Source organism: Meriones unguiculatus, chromosome 16 (genome assembly GCF_030254825.1).
Source record: "Meriones unguiculatus strain TT.TT164.6M chromosome 16, Bangor_MerUng_6.1, whole genome shotgun sequence".
NCBI lineage: Eukaryota > Metazoa > Chordata > Mammalia > Rodentia > Muridae > Meriones > Meriones unguiculatus.
The window spans coordinates 22850397-22871740 of record NC_083363.1 but is presented as its reverse complement, the minus strand read 5'-3'; the positions used below and the strand labels follow the sequence as shown (position 1 = coordinate 22871740).

The window sequence follows — 21344 nt, the reverse complement described above, 5'->3', positions numbered from 1 at the left end:
ATAACAGAGTTCACATTGACATGTTCATTTTGCTCCATTAGCCAATTTGGGGAAAAGCCATATTGATCAAAGTGATAATTAGAAAGCATCTTTTCTTGCTACACAGGGCATCTAACTACTCAAAGCCAGTATCAGATGCAAAATCCGGCTGCAGCATTGTTTTACAATTTTCCTAAATGTAGTCATTTACACAGTGAAAAACCCTGTTTTCTGGGTGAGAAACCAAAAACACAAGAATACACCTATCATAGTAAATACCTGTGTATTTGTTACTGAGTTTGTAAGCTACTCCAACAAACTCTCAAATTTTGGAACATTTTTGTATCATGGTCAAGTGCTATGAGGACTATAATTTCAACTAATACTCCCAATCCCTGGGTTCATAATTCGTAACACAATTATAAATATTTAGAATCCAGATACCTCACAGATTATTCAGAGCTATGCTTGATAAATGAGATTGAAAAGAGAATACAGAATTAGCTTAATTTATATTCCTGTAAGCTTTTTATTTACTGTGTGTCCAGGAGAGAAAGTTAAACTACCCAAGCTCTATCTCAGATGCCTGCATATTAAGACTTGCAGTCTAACCCTCTAACGTTGCACTATGCTACTTTTTGTAGAGCTAACAGTAAAAACCTTACGAAGGCAGCTAAGCTTTAGGAGTACCTATATATAAAAAGTAGCAACATCAGTGGTTTGAATATAAAAATTTATTTGAAGTCAAAGGTATGCAACAAATAAAACCTACAGAAAACAGATTTTCCCATCACAATCTGTTGCTTTACCAAATAATATCTTGAAAACACATTCCTTCAGTCATTATAAAGTTCTTGAAATACAAAAGAAATGAAATCTGTAAGAAAGTCTGGTAGACCAGATGTTAGGACTTGTACGTTGTTGGTGGTGTCCTCAGTACATCCCACGCCATCCACCACCACTCATTCCACCTTGCCCATAGTAACCTCCACTGCCTCCACCACGACCTTAGGAAGACAAAGAACCATCCATCAGGACATATGCATGCTCAGTACAATTATCTACGTTGAAACGAAGGGCACTACCACAATACAAACATAGCATCACTTACCGTAGCCTCCCAAGCCATCAGGAGTGCCATATCCTCCACTAAAGTTGTTCCCCATTCCCATTCTCCCGACAGATCCATATCCTCCTTGATTATCTGCAAATAAAGAGAATTAAGACACCAGGTGATTGCCAAAGTAGCCAACACTGCTTATTTTAAAGTTTATAAACCCAGGTTTTGGAGGGATATAATGAAGCACCAAGGCAGGAGGGTTCTGAGTTTCAAGCCAGCCTGGGCTACAGAGCAAGGACAAAACTATACGTACCCATTCCATCTCTGCCATAGCCTCCCATTCCAGAACCTCCCATTCCAGAGCCACCTCCAGGGGTAGAGTTCAAGAAGAGTTCAATGTATCGGTGTTCTTTAAAAAAGAGGAGGGGGAAAATGTAAGTAGTAGAGAAAGGAATGTTGGATCAAATGTATTTTAAAGGTCAATTAGCTAGTATTTAAAGCAGGCTTATCCACAAGTATGGAAATTATTTAAGACAGTCATTAAAGTTTAAACATTATCAACAGGGCGAATGATTTTAAGCCCCGGACTCTGCCATTGGCAGTATTTTATAAACTGCACACACCTATAAACCAAAAGCATGCAAAGACAGCACTTACGCATGTTGTTCTTATCTTTAGACATGGCAGCCACTGCATCCTCATGGGTCACAAATTCTACATCCGCCTCTCCTGTTGCTCTGCCATCAGCTCCAATATCAATGTGAACTCGTATTGGATTGAGTGGTGAGAAGAACTAGATAAAAGTTATCCATTTTTAAACTCGTTATTTACTGTGAGTACATACCTTAATCCCCCCTAGCCCACTAAAGTCAGTTACTTTAAAGTTAGCCTTTAGAGAGTCTCTAAAGGCTAAGCACTGTGGAGGCGGCTGGGTCATCCTTTGCTGCAGAGGTGTAGACTTAGCTTGCATAGGGAAGGTGCACAGACACTTTAAAGTAAGGTAATACTAAACTTTAAGTTAAAACTTAAAGTGAAAGTGGGCTGGCATCAGGCTGTAAAGTGATTAAATAAGATTAAAATTAGGGAAAAAAAACCTGAAACTGGGGATACAGTTCTATGAGAGAGCACGATTAGGATTACTTTGAGTTTGGGGTTGTTTCAGACCCAACAAACTCCTCCCTGGCTGACTCTAAGAGATGGGTTTTTGTTTTTTTTAACTTGCTTAAAATGTCATGTAAGTTAGCACATAATGGGCACAAAACACCCATGTCACCATCACTACCAAGTGACAACCCTCGCTTGAATCCTAACAAATAATTCCAACATGCTCGAGGTCAAATTAGGATTTCCAAAATCTAACCCACTTTGGGCTTCCAGCCAAGAATAATAAATAATAACAATAAATAAAAATACCCACTATAAAACCACAATTACTCACATTAGCAATATCATTTTCAGTCGCACGAAAAGGCAGCCCTCTCATGTGCACAAAGTGACCACCATGGAAACCTGAGCTTGCATCACCAGCTCCACCATAGCCATGTCCTCCCATGCCTAGGTTATAAACCAGTGTGGGTTCACGTAAGTACATCCACATCAATCTCCAAAGCAGTGCATTAACCTATCAAAATTTTGCCTAGCTACTACTGGAAAGTTACCTAATTACTACCGGAACTTTTCAAAGGAAACAGTAAAATTTACTTCAGCATGACAATATTCTTAATTTACCTCTTCCATCTCTCATCCTGTCATCAAAGCCATCATTTCCATAGCCATAATTATTATAGCCACCATAGTCATCAAAACCTCCATAGCCTGTGCAAATGTAAGAAAAAAAAATTTTCTGAGCCATTTATTATATAAACTAGTTTTCAAAATCTTTTTGTGGTTAACAATCTTAGCTTCATTAATGTTTGCAGCTTACTGCATATAAGAAAAGGAGCACTTGTGTAAATTTAACCATCCGCAGGATAAATTCAAATACAACAGGAAAACCAAATTCCATCTTTATGCCCAGAATAAACATGCCAATTATCTTTATTTCTTTCTATATTAAGTTCTCTAGGTGTCAATATGTGCATCATTCAAATTCCACCAGATGGTCATGGAAATCCCATATTTTTCATGAACAGGTTTTAAAACCTCATAGGTACTGAAATTACTGCCATTTCTGTATTTCTTGACAAAATGTCAGGAATATCAAGAAAATGACAACAGAACCTTTGTTCATTAGATACACATACCACCATCATATCCATCACCTCCTCGTCGCATTCTGTCATACATACTTCCACGCCCAGCTCCATAATAACCCCCTCTTCCTCCTATTGGTCTATCATATGGTCCCGGTCGCTGTCCCAGCAATCTTCTTGGTGGATCATAAAATCCTTTGATTTCACTCCTGCTGCTCCTGAAGATCTCAATATACCTATTTAAAGATGTTTTAAGGCACAAGTTTCAGCATAGATGTATATTAGAGAGTAAATTAGATACTGGGCAAAATGCAGTAGTTTGTCTATGTCTAGATACGTAACCCAATTTAAATTGCCTAAATAAACCACAAGGTAACATTTTTACACCTACAAACTTAAATAATTAAATATTTAAGTTTTATATAAACAAATGAGTCATTTGAAAACACTGATTTAGGAAAATATTTTTAGTTTGTTTCCTTTAGTACAAGATAGGTAGGAAAAAAAAACAAAACAGGTGATTACACAAAAACAAATTTAACATCCTACAAAAAATGGAAACAATCTAATTTTAATTTAAACTATTAGCATTATTAACCCACCCAAATCTGTAGTTTCCATGTTAAATTTAGGTAATTATTAATTCTTTAAAACTACCCCAGAACAATATTATTGTTACCCCCCCCAATTAATCAATAGTGACCCACAACCCCCAAAAATAAAAATTTAACACCATCCCAAACTCTCCATCCCCACCTGTGCCCTATTCTTTCCTTGTGTTTCCCCAGAGCATTTTCTGCTATCTCCTTTGAAGCAAACTGCACGAAGGCCTCCCCTGTGCTTCTCCCCTGGTAGTCCATCGTCAATGTTATCCCATTTGGCACGATTTCCAACCCTTTAACCCAAGGACAAATACCCCATCAAGGGGAACAGTGTTAAAGGCTGAAACATTCCCATCTGAATCAAATATTTAAAAACAAGTCTAAACAAAACAAAACAAAAGGCTTAGTTTCCCATCACCCCATAATACAAACGGAATATTTTTCAAATATCATTGGATTAAATATTTTCTGTGACCAGTGTCTTAAAATTATACTTCTAAAAGCCCACTACACGAAAAAACTACAAATCCTGTAACTGTGCTCCCAATGCTAACTCATAGCGCATGATATCAGTATTCTGTTAACTATATGCACATCAGTCAACTCTTACATAGTACATTCTCTACTGCACATTAACTGGAGCACATTCCCATTTTACTAATATAACCCAGATTATCACAAAATTAAGTTCTACAATCAAATGGGTTTTATAAATTAAAAACCAAGTACATCTAATAAAAACACATAATTAAAACACTAAACTTTGACTATTACTAGAGGTACCTTGAAAGAACTGAACTATTTCCTCTTTGCTGCAACCAAATGGCAGTCCACGAAGTCGCACTGTCCCATCACTAGCGTCATTTGGACCATTATGTTTCATAACCCAATCCATTTCAATACCGCTTGATTTAAATGCTATGAAAATAAAGAAGCACATAAAGCAGTCAATCACAACACGCTCTTACCAAGACATGAACACCTCCGACAAGCGTCACAGCACAGAATGCATGCAAGGGTTAGACTCCGGAGACAATCAGCAACACACTCTTCTATGAACACTCTTTGGGGTGGGGTAGGAAAGGTGATGAAACTCAGCCCCTCTCCTACCATACAATCGAAAGGTCTTTTTCCTCATGCTACACTAATCCTTTTATTTTTCAGACTTCAATACTGACCCAGGGCTATGCAATTTTTTTGTTTTGTTTTGCAGACAGTGTGTCACAGTGTACTACCCAGTATATACCTAGCTTGTTTCTGTTTTAATCCTAGCACACCTGAGGCAGACAGGCAGGGTGGTTCTCTGTGTGTTTGAGGCCAGCCTGGTCTACAAAATGAGTTCCAGAATAGCCAGGGCTGTTACACAAAGAAACTGTCTCAAAACCCAACCAACCAAAACAAAACAACAACAACAAAAAAACCCAACCAACAAAACAAACAAAAAACAGAATAACAAAAAAACCAACGGTCTTCTTACTCAGTAGCCCAGGTTAGCCTTGAATTTCAGTACTGCCTCAGCTATGGCGTACTAAGATTTCCTGAGTTACCTGCCCAACTGTAGTGTTTAAGATAATTATGCAAAAGATATAAATAACTGTCCATTAATACTGACGTTTGAGTAAAAAATTAAAAAAAATAAAATAAAAAACAACTATAGCCAAGTGAAACTCACGGTCATCTTTGATAGCAATTTGAGGGTAGCATGGCCTACAAAAACCCGTCTTAAAAAACAAAGGAAAACAAGAGGCTACTCAAAACCAAATGCTATGTGGTAGATGGTACTTGCCCAAGATTGGGTGTTGGGGCAGAAGGACTATGAGTTTGAGACTACAAGGAAACTGCCCCAACAACAGTGCGCCCCCCCTTTTGGGTGGGGGCGGGGGAATATTTTTAAGATAGGGTGATCAAGAACCAGGCTGGTTTTGAATCACAGATTCTCTCAAATCCTGAGTGCTAGGATTAAAGGCAAATGTTCCCACACCGTATCATGCTCAGCCTCTTTTAAAATTTATTTTTACTTAATTTTTTTTTTTTTTTTTTGAGGCAGAAACCTATGTTGCCCTGGCGTCCTGGAACTAAGAGGAGCTGCCACCTCTGCCTCCTGAAGGCTTGGATTAAGGTGTGTGCCACCATCGCCCAGCTTCCTCTTACCTTTTTTAACAAAGCAGGTTTAAACAAAATTTACCCAAAAATAATTATGTACATTCACAAGGTATTTAAGAAGCACAGAATGAAGACTTCTCTTCCTCTAATGAGCACATAACCTAGCCTTTCCTTTTAGAGACTAGTGCAGAAGTTCTACAGCTGTGGAAACATACCAGACTTATTTCACTACACAGCTGTAGGAATCCTACTTACCTGAATATTCCACATTTTCCCTCACTACTTCCTCCCTGTCAACAAATTTTTTTCGATTGACTCCTTTAGGCTTGAAGGTTTATCAACACTATTCACTAATGGCTAATTTCACATGATCTAATTGCATCTGTTAGAAACAGCATCTATAGAGAGTTAACAATTCTAATTTTCTTAAAATCATAACTTAGCACATTCCTACAATCCTAGCACTAGGGGCTGAAGCAAGAATTCCAAGAGCTGAAGGCCAGACTCCACCTTAAAAAAGAAGAGGGAGTTTCAGCTGGCACTTCGGGAGGCAGACAGATCTCTGAGTTCGAGGCCAGCCTGGTCTACAAAGCAAGTCCAGGACAGCCAGGGCTACACAGAGACCCTGTCTTGAAAAACCAAAAGTTTTCAGGACAGCCAGAGTGACACAGAGAAACCCCATCTCCAAAAAGGGAGGCAGGGTGTAGAATTTCTTCTAGAATTTGTGCCTCAACAAATGCAGGAATAGCTCAGTGGTAAGAGTAAACTAAATATCTACACGTACCTACCCTTTGATTACAATTCTAAACATCTCTCTCCAAATAATTTATGCATTAAAGTAAACCAATGCATAATTTCTCTACCAATGGCTATTAATCTCTACATATATATATTATGTGGGTTTTGTGTACTAGCAACTGAATTTCAAACCCTGCTGAGACAAAAATCCAGGTTCATCTTTAAAGCAAAGCCTATGGAAGGTACCACTCAAGACAGACACAAAATGGTAAAAACACAATTTAAAAACAGACATTATGCTAGGCAATGGTGGCCCACTCCTCTATCACCAGCATTCTTGAACTTGGAACAGGCAGATCTCTGTGAGTGAGGCCAGCATGGTCTACAAATCAAGTTCCAGGATATCCAGTGCTACAAGGAAAAAAACCCTGTCTCAAGGAAAAGACAAAACAAAATACTGACATCACAACCAACACTGGATTTGAAAGAAAGCATGGGGCCCTACATGATGGCACTCGCCTTTAATCCCAGTATCTGGGAGACAGAGGCAGGCTGTTCTTTCAAAGTCAGCCCAGGCCACATAGTGAGACTCTCTTAAAAAAAAAAAAAAAAAAAAAAAAAAGCATGAGTTTAAATGGTTCACTATTCTGCCATTCATTGGCTACTTAAAACACTTAGGTTCTGAGCACGGTGTTCAACTATAAAGTACAGCAATAGATACAAGAAGGATTGGCACCACTGCTGTACTTTACAAGAACTATTTATATTTTGTAGCTCTTATCTCCTTCAGAGGAAACAGTCACCTGTGACAATTATCAGACGTTATGGATCCTGTAAAGCAGTGATTCTCAACCTTCCCAATGCTGCAGCCCCTGAATGCACTTCTCATGTTAAGGTGACCCCAGCCATGAACTTATTTTCTTGGCTACTTTGTAACAAAATTGCTACTGTTATCAACTGTAATGTAAATGCCCGTGTTTTCCAATGGGTTTTCTTGCTCTGTGACCTGGACTGGACCCACAGATGGGATTACAAACACTACCACACCATCCTAGGATAGCCCTTCCCCACAATGTGAAGACTATTACCACAAAGAGCAGTGGCTTCTCTTGCAGAGGACCTATGTTCTAATCCCGCACCCACATGATGGCTCACAACCTTGTCTAAGCCCAGTTCCCATGGATATGACAATCTGGGCTTTTTACAGGTACCATGCAGGCATGTGGTGTACATACATACACACAAGCAAAACACTCATAAAATAAAAATGGGTGGTGGTGGGGGGGAAAGATTAGCATTTCAGTAGCAAAGGTAAGGGAAAAAAGCTCTTTTGTGTGTAAAACCTACCTAACACCAGTTTTGCCAGTACCAATAATAAAAGTTCTTTTGAAAACAAGAACTCCCTGAAAACCACTATACTGCTGATAACTTTTATTTAGCAATCTTTCATTACAGTCAATTAGTCTGGTATATGTGCTTGTATATATGTAGGAACACACCCATACCTCAGTGCAGTGTGGAGGTCAGACGAAAATTTTTCATCAGTTCTTGACTTCAGTAACATTGTACTGGGTAAAACAGATTTGGACCACAAACTATCTCACAGGGTGACTTTCCATTCCAAGTCTGAAGACAGTAAGGAGATAGCCTTGCTCTAATATGCTTGTAAACAAGTCTAGAATCCTACCAAAACACGAAGGGCACTCTGCTTCTTTCAGTGTAGGGGCTTTCTCTGTGCCTGTTCTAGCTCCCCAATAATGAGACCTGTTACAGTTATTAAAAGCCTTAAGCACTACAGTTGGGCAGATTCTCATCTATTCTAACCCGACTATGCTGGCCTGGTCTACTTCCCGGCCACATGCCCGATAGCTGCCACCCAGTCTTGCCCAGGACTTCTCCATCTCTGTCCTAGGAATGCAAGTCCCACCTACTCTCAACTGCCCGCTACAGATGGTTCAGCTCTTTATTGACCAGGCAGAGATGATGGGGAACAATTTTTACACAACAGTGAGACAGGAGAGTCTTTGAAAGCAATGACAATTATCAGAATCTGTTACTGTGAGCATTTAGTTCACTGCTGGTTCAGCAATTAACAATCTGAATAGACAGATACACCTTAATACAATGTGAATGAAGGTCACCTCTACAACAATCTGCTCTAATACCTTAATAAAGCTTTCAGAAGCTATGTAAAAGTTAGAATATGCCATTTCAACCTTCCTTTTTAACAAGTGTCATAAACTAATCTCTACTCCACATTAGGAATCCCACTGTTCTCAGGCCCCTAATTCTGGAGCTTGAGACGGAGAGACCGACCAGAATTACTACACAAATCCGCTACATACACAGATGCAGGCCCTTGCTTGCAGCCCAGATAAGTGGATTCTAAAGCACACGGTTTAAGCCTCAAGAGTCCTACGACAGCCTGGGTATGCACAGTACCAGAAAACCTCAAGCATTAGTAGTTAGCGCTTGATACATACACCTTTTTAAAACGACAAAAGCGTGAAGGACTGTAGTGACAGTCTGACACTAGTAATGTACTAAAATGCGTGGAATATCACTTTTCCTAGACAGATCTCCTTTTTCTAGACAAATATTGGTTTTAAATCTTGGAATATACGTAACAGTTTTCCCATTACTCGTGAGTACTGCTGCAAGCTAACTTTCAGGCTCAGGGTGTCCTTTTCCTTTTTAACCCATCTTCAATGAAAATGACTGACACAGTTCTAATCTAAGACCAAAACACCTCAGCAAGCACGCGATTAGGCTTCCACTTTATAACAGGCTTATTTTTTGGTTCAAAACATCACAGTTCGATACTTAAGTTTTAAGCATGTCTAGCTATTAAATGAAAATAAACATATTTAACTTCCGGCCTTAATTACAAACCGACACAAAACACAAGTCTTGGAGAATTAACTACACAAAACCTGACTTATTCACCTCTGCCTAAAAGCAGTATCATAGTTCACCCGGACCCGACCTATCTGAAACAAACCCATTTCATCCTACTCCTATTTACTAGATAAGCTTTCTCTTACAAAATCAGAGTTTTGGTAAACATCTAAGCGTGGGGTGGGGGGGGGACACTTCGGAGACGCGTACGTACTCTTTCCGCCGTTCCAACTCTGGAATATAAAAGTCGGCTAAGCGTCCTTTACCTCCTCCTGGAGACTCTCCGTTTATCTAGCTTGCCCTAGAGACCAGAGCACCAGGGGACGGGCCCCTCCGGCTCCGGCCCGGGGGACAGGCCTCCGCCGGCGAGCGGATTACAAAGGAGGGCCGCGGCCGCCTTTGTCCTGCATCTGGCAGCGGGGCGCCCTCGTCGTCACTGGCTTCTCCTTCCCCCAGCTCCACCTGTCTGGTCCCGGCAATCTGCGTCAACAGCCGCTCGCGGCCCGGCCAGCCCAGGCAGCCCGCGGGGGCCGCGGAGGCCACGGTGGGAGGCCGGGCGCCATTTCCGCCCCGCCGCCCCGCTCGCCGCCCCCCCCCCCCGCCCTCACCCCGGCCGAGAGCGCCGACCCCTCCCGCCCCGCCGCCCCCGCGCCCCGGCCTTCCCAACACTCTCCGCAAGCCGGAGGCGACCGAGCGGCCCCGAGCGGGGAAAGGCGGGAAGGCGAGCCGGCCGCGACCGGCCCCCAAGATGGCGGCGGCCGGGCGAGCGGGGGAGCGAGCGGCAGGAGCGCGCGGCGGCGGCCCCCCTCCCGGAGGCCGGCCGACTCCACACTCCCTCACCCGCTCCCTCACGGAGCTCCTCGTCCTCCGCCCGAACTCCGCTCTCGGCACCGCCGGCCCAACCTACCCCCTTCTACTTCAGATACCCCGTGGGGCGCTAGCAACGCCGACTCCAACGCTCGCGGGGGGCCGCTCGCGGGCCGGGGCGACGGGCGGTCCGCGGGGAGCGTCCTCCACAACGGCTCTTCCCCAACCGTCTCCGGCGGCAACCGCTCCGGGAGCTGCGCAACACGGATACTGGCAAGGGGGGATGGGAGGGAGCGAGCGGGAGGGCGGGGGCGGGGCGAGGCGCCAGGCCCGCCCCCCTGCGCTCGCGAGACTTGAGTGACAGGACGGTCTGGGCGAGAGCGGGGCGAGGCGCACCTGCGCACTAGGGGCCTGCCTGGCTGCCCGCGGGGTGGGCGCGGAAGATGGGCGAGGGGGCCGCGGCGGCCCGCGTGTCTCTGGCTTACGACCAACCCCCAGCGCCCCGTGCTCGCGTGTGTTCCCCCCACGGGAGTGCGTGAGTGGGCTCAGAGGAACCGCGGAGGCGCGGCTTGCTAAGGCTCTTCTCTGCTCTACTGGGAATAAATCCCATAACGGCCCCGCCCTTGCCCAGCGCGGGAGGAAAAGGCTTTTCCTGCCTCCATGTTCGCATTATGCAATCCGAAAGAATGAATGTGTGGCCCGCGAAGACACAAACCTGACAGCATTCCCGTCCTAGCCCGAGCCCTCCCCTTTGCTCTTGTATAGCCAGCCTCGACATCCTGATTGCTTTCCTACCTGCCGTGTTTCTTTTTTTCTCTTCATTAAACCCAGTGACGGATCAACGGGTCAGAGCAGTAGACTCTTTTTTTTTTTTTTCCAAGACAGGGTTTCTCTCTATAGTCTTGTCTATCCCTATCCTGCTTTATAAACTAGGCTGGCCTCGAACTCACAGCGATCCTTCTGCCTCTGCTGCCCGAGTGCTGGGAGCAGTAGACTTCTAAATAGAGTTGGGTATTCCTGAAAACTGTGCTTACAGGAGACGTCTAAGAAACCCTTTCTGAGGTTCCGTCGTGTTACCAAAATTCCTCATGACAGCTTTATGGTCTTTTCTCTTAAATTTTAACACAAATGGCACATGGAAGGTCGGTGAGAAGGTGGTGTTAGAGACCAAGCCGGGAATGGACAGTGAGGGCAAAGAGGGGGTGGGTGTAGGCATGTGCCAGGCAGGACAGAGCAAGACTGTAAACGTGGATGAGGCTAGATTGTAATCACCCTTCAATGTGCCGGCCAAAGATTTCATTATGCTACATACAGACTCTGGGTAGTCCATTAGCAGTGGGGTGGGGCTGAGTGGGGCAATGTTAGCAGTGTCGGGGAGGGATTTTGTTTACCATGAGATTTTGTGTGTGTGTGTTTAGACTAGAGCCAGGAGGCCAGTTACTCTCTGGTATGGAAACTTCCATTTCACAGCTTTAATTTATCTTCAAACCTACTTAAATAAATCTTTAGTGCTCCACTGATTTTAACCCAAAATATCCCCCAGAAAAAGGGGGATAATGTGATTACAATTACAGACAGGAAAATCAAAAAATGTTACAGAAGCTGCAATAGCTCAGGTTTAGTAAGAACTTACTGGAACGGCATGGTAAGCAATTCATTGTCTTTGTGTTCTCGTGTAGCCAAGGATATCCCTGAACTCCTGACCCTCCTACCTTCGTGCCGTCTGTGTCTCTATAACCCTAAAAAGTGGTAATCATTGCACAGATGTGGTTTCTAGTCCCATGAAAGTGCAAATAATTGCCAAATATATAAAGCTGAGTGACATTAGGTAACACTAAACTTTTTTGTGGTTACAAGTTAGTGATTTAGTGGCTAGAGACTTGCTGAAGCTTGGTTAGCCTATTCTTAATTTAATCCCCTAAAGTCTCCCTCCTTTCTTTTCATAGCTGGGGATTGGGTTTAGGGCCCAACACCTGTTCTCCCTTTAAAAAGTAATTGGTTTATTAACAAAACTCCGAGCTCACACTTAAGATGGATTCTCTGCAGGGCTTTCCTTCCATGGGTTTAAATTACATGGCCTCTTTATCCTTTCAGTTTTTCAACCCGATTTGGTAGGTGGAATTCTGTAATCCCTTTCACTCTTTGACTCGAATTCAGTCTAGTTACTGCCTGAATGAACTTGGCATTCTTTGAACACACGTTGTGTGGTTATGGGCGAGGATCCTCAATCATTCTGATGATTATAACACGACTTTTCAGCACTCAACGGCGATGTTTCTTTTGGAGGGGGGTGTTTTTTGTTTTATATAGTTTCGTTCTGGTGAGTGCTTTTTACCTCTATGAAGATTTAGAAGGCCTTTGGATTAGTACCTACATTCCTTTTGCCCTTTTATTATAGCAAGTAGGAGTTTTTTAGTTTAAATTATACTGTGGCAAAGATAATTTGTATTAGCTTCTTAGTTCACTAATTTTCTCTAGAAAAAAGAAAAAGAAAAAGAAAGAAAAGAAAAGAAAGAAAGAAAGAAAAATCTGTTCCTTCCCCACACGGTTGAACCCTGTTGTAAGGCTTGCTGTGATTGGCTGCCGCTGCTCCAGGGATGGCTACAGAATTGTTTCCAGATTGATCTCCAAGGAACTGTTTCCATGGTAATGGTTACACCTCAAGGCTCCCAGCTGCTTTCTTGATCTCCCCTCTTTTTTCTTTCTCCCCTCCCCTTTCCTCATCTCTCTGCCACCTCTCACTCTTTCTCTCTCCGGTGCTATCCTGTTAGCACAGACATCAGAAGGACCTGAAGAGGATTTTTTGTTACAGTTTATAATAAGAGAAAAGATGAAGCAGGAGAAGGAAATGGAATTACCCACACCCCACCGAGGAAAACAATTTGAGGCACCTCGTGATCATGTATTACTCCATCAGAATGGAGAGGAGAGGAAAATTCCATGCAGGGCCTGTGTGAAATGAAAGAGAAATGGGGAGAGTGCAGCCTCTCGGGGCAGACTGCACATTAGCCAAAAGCTGCTTTACAGCTGATGTTCATAGATCCCTAACGATACTGCAGAGTGCCATCAACATGGGATTATCGTAATCGGTTTGCCTGCACGAAAACAAGCCAAGAACAAACAACCCACAGAAACAGTTTGGGGTTGTGTCTAATCGTGTTTAAGGGCTTTGTAACAGCCCCTCTGACAAAGCTCTGTGAAGGGCTCCTTCTTTGGTTTATGACCTAAATATCTATTGTCTTTAGGAAAATGACCACCTTCTTCAGATGACCACCACTGCTTCTCAGGACAAGGCTTTTGGACACATATTTCGTTTTTGAGATGTTGTTTAACTTACATCACTGGAAACTATGTAAACTAAAAGACCGCATCTGGTATGATAGATACTAAGTAAACAAATGGTAGCCTAATGGCTTCTGAGTGTGTGCTTGACTGTGTATGGAGGCCAGAGCACAAGCATCTTCAGCATTTTTGTTTTGTTTTTTTAAACTCTGTGTTTGTGTGTGTGTAGTGCAGGGTGAGGGTCAGAGGACAACTTTCAGAGAGCATTCTCTGTGCCTACCATGAGGGGAACGGGGAGTCAAACTCAGTGCGTTCGTCTTGGCAGCTCCTTAGACTTGGCAGCAAGTGCCTTTCACCTGCTGAGCCATCTTACTGGTCCTCATATGCCTCTCACAGAGTGTCCAGGACAGCCAGGGTTACACGGAGAAATCCTGTCTTTCAAACAAACAAACAAAACCAAAAAGCTTACTGATATTTTATGTGCACTTGCTCATGTGTATGCCTGTGCATCACTTGTGTGCCTGGTTCCCAAAGAGGCCAGAATAGGGTGTCAGAGCCCTGGAACTGCAGTTATAGATTGTTGTGAACTGCCATATGGGCGCTAGGAGTTGAACCTGGGTCCTCCAAAAGAGCAGTCAGTGTTATTAAGCACTGATCCATCTCTCCAGCCCCAGGAAAAATTGGTTTTCCTATTGTCTCTTAAACAGTGTGCTGAGGGCTAGTCAGATGGCTCAGTGGGTAAAGCCCCTGCCGCCAAGCTAAGCTGACTTCCATCCCTGAGACCCACAACGTGGACAGAGAAAACCAACCCCCACAAGTTGTTCTCTGACTTCTACACACATTTTGTGGCAAGCACATATGTCCCCATAACTGTAATTCCAGTTCCGAGAGACCAGACACCTTTTTTTTAATATATTCATTTTTTAAATAAATGTTTATTAATTATTTATACAATGTTGTGCCTGAATGTACACCTGCATGCCAGAAGAGGGCACCAGATCTCATTATAGATGGTTGTGAGCCACCATGTGGTTGCTGGGAATTGAACTCAGGACCTCTGGAGGAGCAGTCAGTGCTCTTAACCTCTGAGCCATCTCTCCAGCCCCAAGACCAGACACCTTTTGGCTTCCTTGGGAACCAGATATGCATGTGGTGCACAATTATGCAGGCAGGCAAAGCACATATACATTTATCAAATATCAAATTAATAACTTTTTATGTTGCCTGACCTCCCAAGTATTGGGATTACAGGTGTGAGCTACCATGCTTGACACAATTGCCATTTTTCTTGAGAACTGGATGCTTGTATAAGAAGGGTTTCCATTTTTGTGATGACAGTGCTGTAGCTTTTGCTTATTTTCTTTGTTATTTCTAATTTGGGCAGTGCTGGAGACTGGCCTGAGGCTTGACACATGCTGGGTAGGTCCCCTGCCCAGAAACTGTGAGCCCCACATCTTTTTACATTTTGTGTGAAGGGGCTGGAAGAGTTAGTACGTGGATGCATTCAGTGGATTACGTCATAGTTTTCCAGAATTTGGTTTGAGGTGGAGGGTCAGCCTGGAGTTTTAATTAAATAATTATTTTTCTTTTCTGACACAGGGTCTCCTGTAGCACAGGCTGACCTCAGGCTGGCGCTCTAGTGAGGACAGCCATGAGCTATAGTGATTCTTTTGCCGCCACCTCCCAAGTGCTGGGGTTAGAAATATGCTCCACTGTGTGTGCTTTGTGGTGCTGGGACTCGATTCCAGAGCTTCCTACAGGCCAGGCAAGCACTTGACCAATGGAACTTTACCTCCAGCCTCTAACTGGATAACTCTAGGTACTGTATGGAGGCTGAGTACAAAGGGAGAAGGAGGACGGCTAGGAGAGGGCACAGCAGAGGTGAGGGACGCTGATACAGAAGTGCAGTATTAGGGGTAGGGGCAGCTGCCAGGGTGGGACACACCAGTAATGCTCAGGAGGAAGAGGTGAAAGGTCAAGGGCAGCCTGAGCTACATGAGTTCCAGGCCATCCTAAGGTACATATCCATTAAGAGCCTGCTTTAAAAAACAAACAAACCAAACAGCCACAAAGTTCCTCAAAAGAGTATGTTTTTCAGTGCTGGAGAAATGGCTCAGTAGATACAGAGTGCTTGCTGTGGACTGGATTGATGCAGAGGACCTGAGTTCCATTCTCAGCATTTATATGGAGTTCCATAACTCCAGTTCTAAAGGATCTGACACCCTGTTCTGCCTTGGTGACACATTAGAAATTAGGGATCTCTAGAGGAACATAAAAGAACTATATGAATCTAGCCATCTATCTATCCATTTAACTATCTATCTATCTATGTATCTGTCAAGGGGATTTATTAGAATGGCTTACAGGCCATGGTCCAGCTAGTTTAAAAAAATGTCTGTCTACTATCAGAAGATCCCCAAACCCAGAAGTTGTTCAGTCCTTGAGCCTGAATGTCTCATCTGGTTTTCATTAGAATAAGTAGGATCTAATACTAGTAAAGGAATGGACTTGCTGGCAAGAGCAAGGTGACAAAGGGAGAAAAGGAGAGAGGAAGAAAGGGAGAGATTTTTCTTCCATGTTCTTTATATAGGCTGCCAGCAGAATGTGTGTTCCAGATCTCCCACCTCAAAAGATCCAGATTAAAGGTTTATCTTTCCACCTCAAATGATTTAATTAAGAAAAAAAAAACAACAAAAAACAAAACCCAACCAGTGCAGTGGCACATGCCTTCAATCCCAGCACTCAGGGAAGCAGGCAAGTGGATCTCTGTGAGTTCGAGGCCAGCTGGATCTACAAAGCAAGTCCAGGACAGCCACAGCTCCACAGAGAAGCCCTATCTTGAAAAACTAAAAGGAAAAAAATTCCCGCAAAGGTATGCCCAGTCATTTGGGCTTTAGTTAATTCCAGAGGTGGTCAAGTTGACGACTAAGAATAGACATCACACATGCCATTTTACTCAGGGGCCCACACTTGCCCACAATGACGTGCCTGTTGCTTATGCCCAGCACAGCCTGCCTTCTTGAGCCACCTGCCCAGGGCAGCACTGCCCGCAGTGCTCGGGACCCTCCCACACCGCGAATCAAGAAACTGCCCTATAGGCTTGCCTACAGCTCCGTCTGTCGGACGCATCTTCTCTTCTCAGATGACGCTAGCTTGTGTCAAGTTGGCAAAAAACTAAACAGCAAAAACACATCAACACATGCCTGCATAAAGATAAATCTTAAAACAACAAAACGAAAAAGAGTAGGCATTCAAATCTCCAGTTGTTATTGTTGAATTGTCTATTTCCTTTAGCTCTATCAGTTTTGCATTTGATGCTGTGTTAATAAGTATTATTCATATCTTCCTCATGGATTGATCATTTTATTATAACGTTTTCTTTGTTTCTAGTAGTAACTTTTGTCTTAAAACCTATTATATAGTGAGTTGGAGAGACAGCTCAATGGTTAAGCACTCTTGGTGCTTTCCCAGAAGACCTGGGTTCAATTCCCAGCACCAACATGGTGGCTCCCAAAATAATCTGTAACTTCAGTTACTAGGGATCTGATGCCCTCTTCTGCTCTCCTTTGGCACCAGGAACGTTTTTGGTGCACAGATGTACATTCAGGCAAAGCACCCATAAAGATAAAATTTTTAAAATTTAAATCAATAAAGTCACTATGATTTGTTCTCTCTCAGTCCTCTCCTGCTCTTGCTGCCCTGGTCCTTCTATCTCCATGAGTCACTTATAGATGCTGAGCGTGTCTGAGACACTACTCAGCTACACCAGGTTTCCCTTCAGTATGCAACTCACCAGGCTTCCTAGGAAGTGGCTTTCAGGTCACAATCATGAATATGTTCCAATATTTGCAGTCAGGTTTCAGATATGGTCCAGCATGAGACTGGACCCGATTCCAGCTCTCCTCTCTGCTGATTTCCTCTCTGACTGTTTCCCCCGTATCAGCTCTCTGCTGATGCATGGTTGTTGTGAAGGCAGAGGCTTTCAGGGCAGTGGTGGCACACACCTTTAGTCCCAGCAGCAGAGGCAGGTGGATCTGTGAGTTCCAATCCAGCCAGGTGTAATCAGAGTTAAGATCCTATCTCAAAACAAAAGAAACAGCAGGAAAGTTTTAAAACCACTATGTCCGCCAGCCTCTGCTGCAGAGAGCATGCTGGGAAATACCCTTAACGTCATCATATGGTAGAAACTCTGTCTTAGCTTCTGAGGCTTAGTTTTTTTTTGTTTTTTGTTTTTTTTTTCTTTTCTTTTTAATAATCCTCCCTATCCCTCTCTCTTTTTTTTGAATTGAAAATAAATTTTTAAAAATTTTCTGATCATGATTTTTCTACCGTATTTCCCCCCACCTATCCAACTCCACACCTTTTTCCCCCTGACTATTTTAATTCTTATTAATTATACTTTATTCACCTTGCATCCTCCCTGTAGCTCCCTCCCTCCTCCCCTCCCAACCTCACCCTCCCTCCCCAGTCCACTGATAGGGGAGGTCTTCCTCTCCTTTTCACTGATCCCAGTGATTACATTGTCTTCTTCTGATAGGGGAGGTCTTCCTCTCCTTTTCACTGATCCCAGTGGTTACATTGTCTTCCTCTGTGGCCTGGTAAGGCTGCTCCTCCCTCAGGGGGAGGTGATCAAAGAGCAGGCCAATCAGATTATGTCAGAGACAGTCCCTGTTCCCATTACTATGGAACCCACTTGGACACCGAGCTGCCATGGGCCACTACTGTGCAGGGGTTCTAAGTTATCTCCATGAGTGGTCCTTGGTTGGAGTATCAGTCTCAGAAAAATCAGTGCCCAGATTTTTTGGTTCTGCTGCTCTCCTTGTGGAGCTCCTGTCCTCTCCAGGTCTTACTATTTCCCACTTCTTTCATAAGATTCCCTGCACTCTGCCCAAAGGTTGGCCCTAAGTCTCAGGATCTGCTTTGATATCCTGCAGGGTAAAGCCTTTCAGAGGCCCTCTGTGGCAGGCTCCTGTCCTGTTCCCTGTTTTCTCTCTCTTTTGATGTCCATCCTCTTTGCCTTTCTGAATGTTCCCCTGACTCTTTAAAAAACAAACAGGCAAAAACAAAAGACCAAACCAAATCAAGCCAAAATATCATCAATAAAAACCTCAGAAAACAAATATAAAGAAGAAGCACATACATATGCACACACACACACACACACACACACCATAAAAACACAAAATCATAACTTACAAGCAAAAGACCAGTAAGTTAAGAAAAAAATAAAAAAATAGAAAGCCTAAACAAAGCAACATTAGACAAAAAACAAAACAAAACAAAACAAAAAACCTTCAGAAACACCATTGAGTTCAGTTTGTGTTGTCCATCTTCTGCTGGGCATGGGGCCTACCCTTAAATGAGAGTTCGCTGGAGAAAACTAGCTTTTCTTTGGCAAGTGGTTATCATTTGGAGATAGCTTCTTGGTTAGGGATAGGCCTTGTGTCCACTTTTATTTTCAGTGCTGGGATCCCATATACCTTGGACCTGTGCAGGCTCTGTGCATGCTGCCACAGTCTCTGAGTTCTTCTGTGCGTCAGTCCTGCTTTTCCTTGGTGTCCTCCATCCCCTCTGGCTCTTACAATCTTTCCACCTCCTCTTCTGAATAGTTTCCTGAGCCCTGAGGAGACCCGGTGTTCCGAAGTCTCACTCTGCAGCTTGTCCACTGGGGGTCTTTGTGTTTGTTCCCACTTACTCCAGGAGGAAGCTTTTCTGATGATGGCCAGATGAGAGACACTGATCTATGGATATAGCAGAATGTCACTTGGAATCATTTTATTGCTAGGTTCCTTTAGCAGAACAATAGCATTTGGTTTTCCTCCTAGTCCCTGACTTACCTAGTCTAAGGTTCTTAGTCATCCAGGCAGTGTGGGGAATAGGTTCCATCTCATGGAGCAGGCCTTCAGTCCAATCAGATAGTGGTTGTTTACTCCACAACTTTTGTGCCTCTATTGTACCCGTGTATCATGCAGGCAGGTCACCACGGCAGGTAGAACGTTTTATAGCTGGTTTGGTGGTTTCCTTTCTCTTCTGGTAGTGTGGAGAGTATCATAAACACTAGTCAGCAGGGGTAAAGGCTCTAGTTAGGCATCACATAACTTCAAAAAATATTAAGTATTGTCTTCAGCCAAAGGGCCTTACCATTAGTTTGCAGAGAGCAAACAATGGCCTTGGCAACAGCCTGAGTTGTGTGCAGGTTTCTATGGGGACCCTTTGGCCAACGATTCAGTTAGGTGGAACCCATTTGTGGCACTAGAGGTTTGGCTTAATGGCAAAAGATGTATAGTCGGAGCTTTGTCTCCCTGTTATTTGGTGGGTCCATTTAGATTTCTTTCATATCTGCATATATTTTCATAATAAGCTTCTGCTGTAGTAAGTTTTCAAATGACCCCTGAAATGGCCCTTACTGTTAACTGTTTCCTGCCTCTCTCCCCTTCCTACTCCTGTCCCAATCTCTCCCTGTCTTTCATGACTGTATAATCTATTCCCCTAGTTTCCTACTGTAGACCTCACCTCTGTGATTATGCAGATTGTGGTGCGCCTGTCAAAGCTTAAAAGCTAATGCCCACATACAATATTTGTCTTTTGGGTCTGGGTTACCTTCCTCAGGCTAATTTTTTTTTTTTTTTTAGCTCCAACATTTACCTTTGAATACTATTCCATTGTATAAACATACCACATTTTCATTATCTATTCATCAGTTGATAGACTGATAGACATCTAGGCTGTTTCCAGTTTCTGGCTATTATGAATAGATGGATGAGCAAGTGTCTTTGTAGTAGGATATAAGATCCTTTGGGTATAGGCCTGAGAGTGGTATAGCTGGATCTGTTTCCAGCTTCCTGAAGAACCTCCACACTGGTTTCCATAGCAGCTGTATAAGTTTATACCCCCAACAGAAATAGATGAATGTTTCCCTTACTCCACATCCTCACCAACATGTGATGTCATTTGTCTTATTGCTCTTGGCCATTTTGACTTGTATAAAATTTGAAATCTCAAAGTAGTTTTAATATCTATTTCCCTGATGACTAAGGAATATTTCTTTAAGTGTTTCTCGGCTACTTGTGTTTCCTCTTTTGAGGACTGTTGAGTTCCAGACCACATTTTTATTCCTTTTTTTTTTTTTTTTTTTTTTAAGACAGGGTTTCTCTGTTAAGCCTTGGCTGCCCTGTAACTCACTTTGTAGACCAGGCTGGCCTCAAACTCACAGAGATCCGCCTGCCTATGCCTCCCAATGCTAGGATTAAACTGTTTCTTGTTGTTCAGCTTTTTTTTTTTTTTTTTTTTTTTTTTTTAGTTCTTTACATATTTTAAGTTTTAACCCTCTGTTAGCATTCTCCAGGCTGCCACTTTGGTTAATGGTATCCTTTCCCATACAGAAGCTTTTCAGGAGTGCTGAGCATGGTGGTGTGTGAGGCACGTGGACCATACCACCAGGAAAACTGGCATGGAACTCTGGAGGTGGAGCATGTTCAAACCTAGGAAATCTCAGATTTGAGATTTAAAATCTCATCCTGAGCTGGGCATGGTGGCATGCCTTTAATCCTGGCATTTAGAAGGCAAAGGCAGGAGGATCTCTGTGAGTTCAAGGCCAGCCTGGTCAACAAAGTGAGTTCCAGGACAGCCAGGTCTACACAGAGAAAACCTGTCTCAAGCATACAACATACACAAACAAAAAAC

The 21344-nt window shown here is 43.2% G+C and overlaps 1 protein-coding gene across 7 annotated transcripts; it reads right to left on the bottom strand.

Moving 5' to 3' along the window:
• Positions 1-698: 698 nt before the first annotated feature.
• On the bottom strand, positions 699-10632 carry Hnrnph3 (heterogeneous nuclear ribonucleoprotein H3). Of its 7 annotated transcripts, XM_021651444.2 has the most exons (11): positions 10480-10616; positions 8180-8300; positions 4617-4751; positions 3988-4126; positions 3283-3467; positions 2768-2854; positions 2478-2593; positions 1697-1832; positions 1353-1448; positions 1091-1183; positions 699-986 (listed from the first exon to the last, which is right to left on the bottom strand). In XM_021651444.2, exons 3-11 carry the CDS (start codon positions 4726-4728, stop codon positions 913-915), a joined length of 1038 nt encoding a protein of 345 aa, XP_021507119.1. In that variant the 5' UTR covers positions 4729-4751; positions 8180-8300; positions 10480-10616; the 3' UTR covers positions 699-912. The 7 variants fall into 7 exon arrangements, with proteins under 7 accessions (XP_021507119.1, XP_021507125.1, XP_021507124.1 ...); XM_021651450.2 differs by lacking the exon at positions 8180-8300 and having other exon boundaries at positions 10499-10632; XM_021651449.2 differs by lacking the exon at positions 8180-8300 and having other exon boundaries at positions 10480-10613.
• Positions 10633-21344: the final 10712 nt, after the last annotated feature.

Excerpts from the sequence above, each read along its gene's own strand:
- Hnrnph3 (XM_021651450.2), bottom strand. The coding sequence starts at position 4,728 with ATGGATTGGGTTATGAAACATAATGGTCCAAATGACGCTAGTGATGGG. Across the intron at positions 4,127-4,616 it reads AATAGTTCAGTTCTTTCAAG|GGTTGGAAATCGTGCCAAAT; the intron begins GTACCTCTAGTA and ends CTTGGGTTAAAG. Across the intron at positions 1,833-2,477 it reads CTGAAAATGATATTGCTAAT|TTCTTCTCACCACTCAATCC; the intron begins GTGAGTAATTGT and ends ACTTTTATCTAG.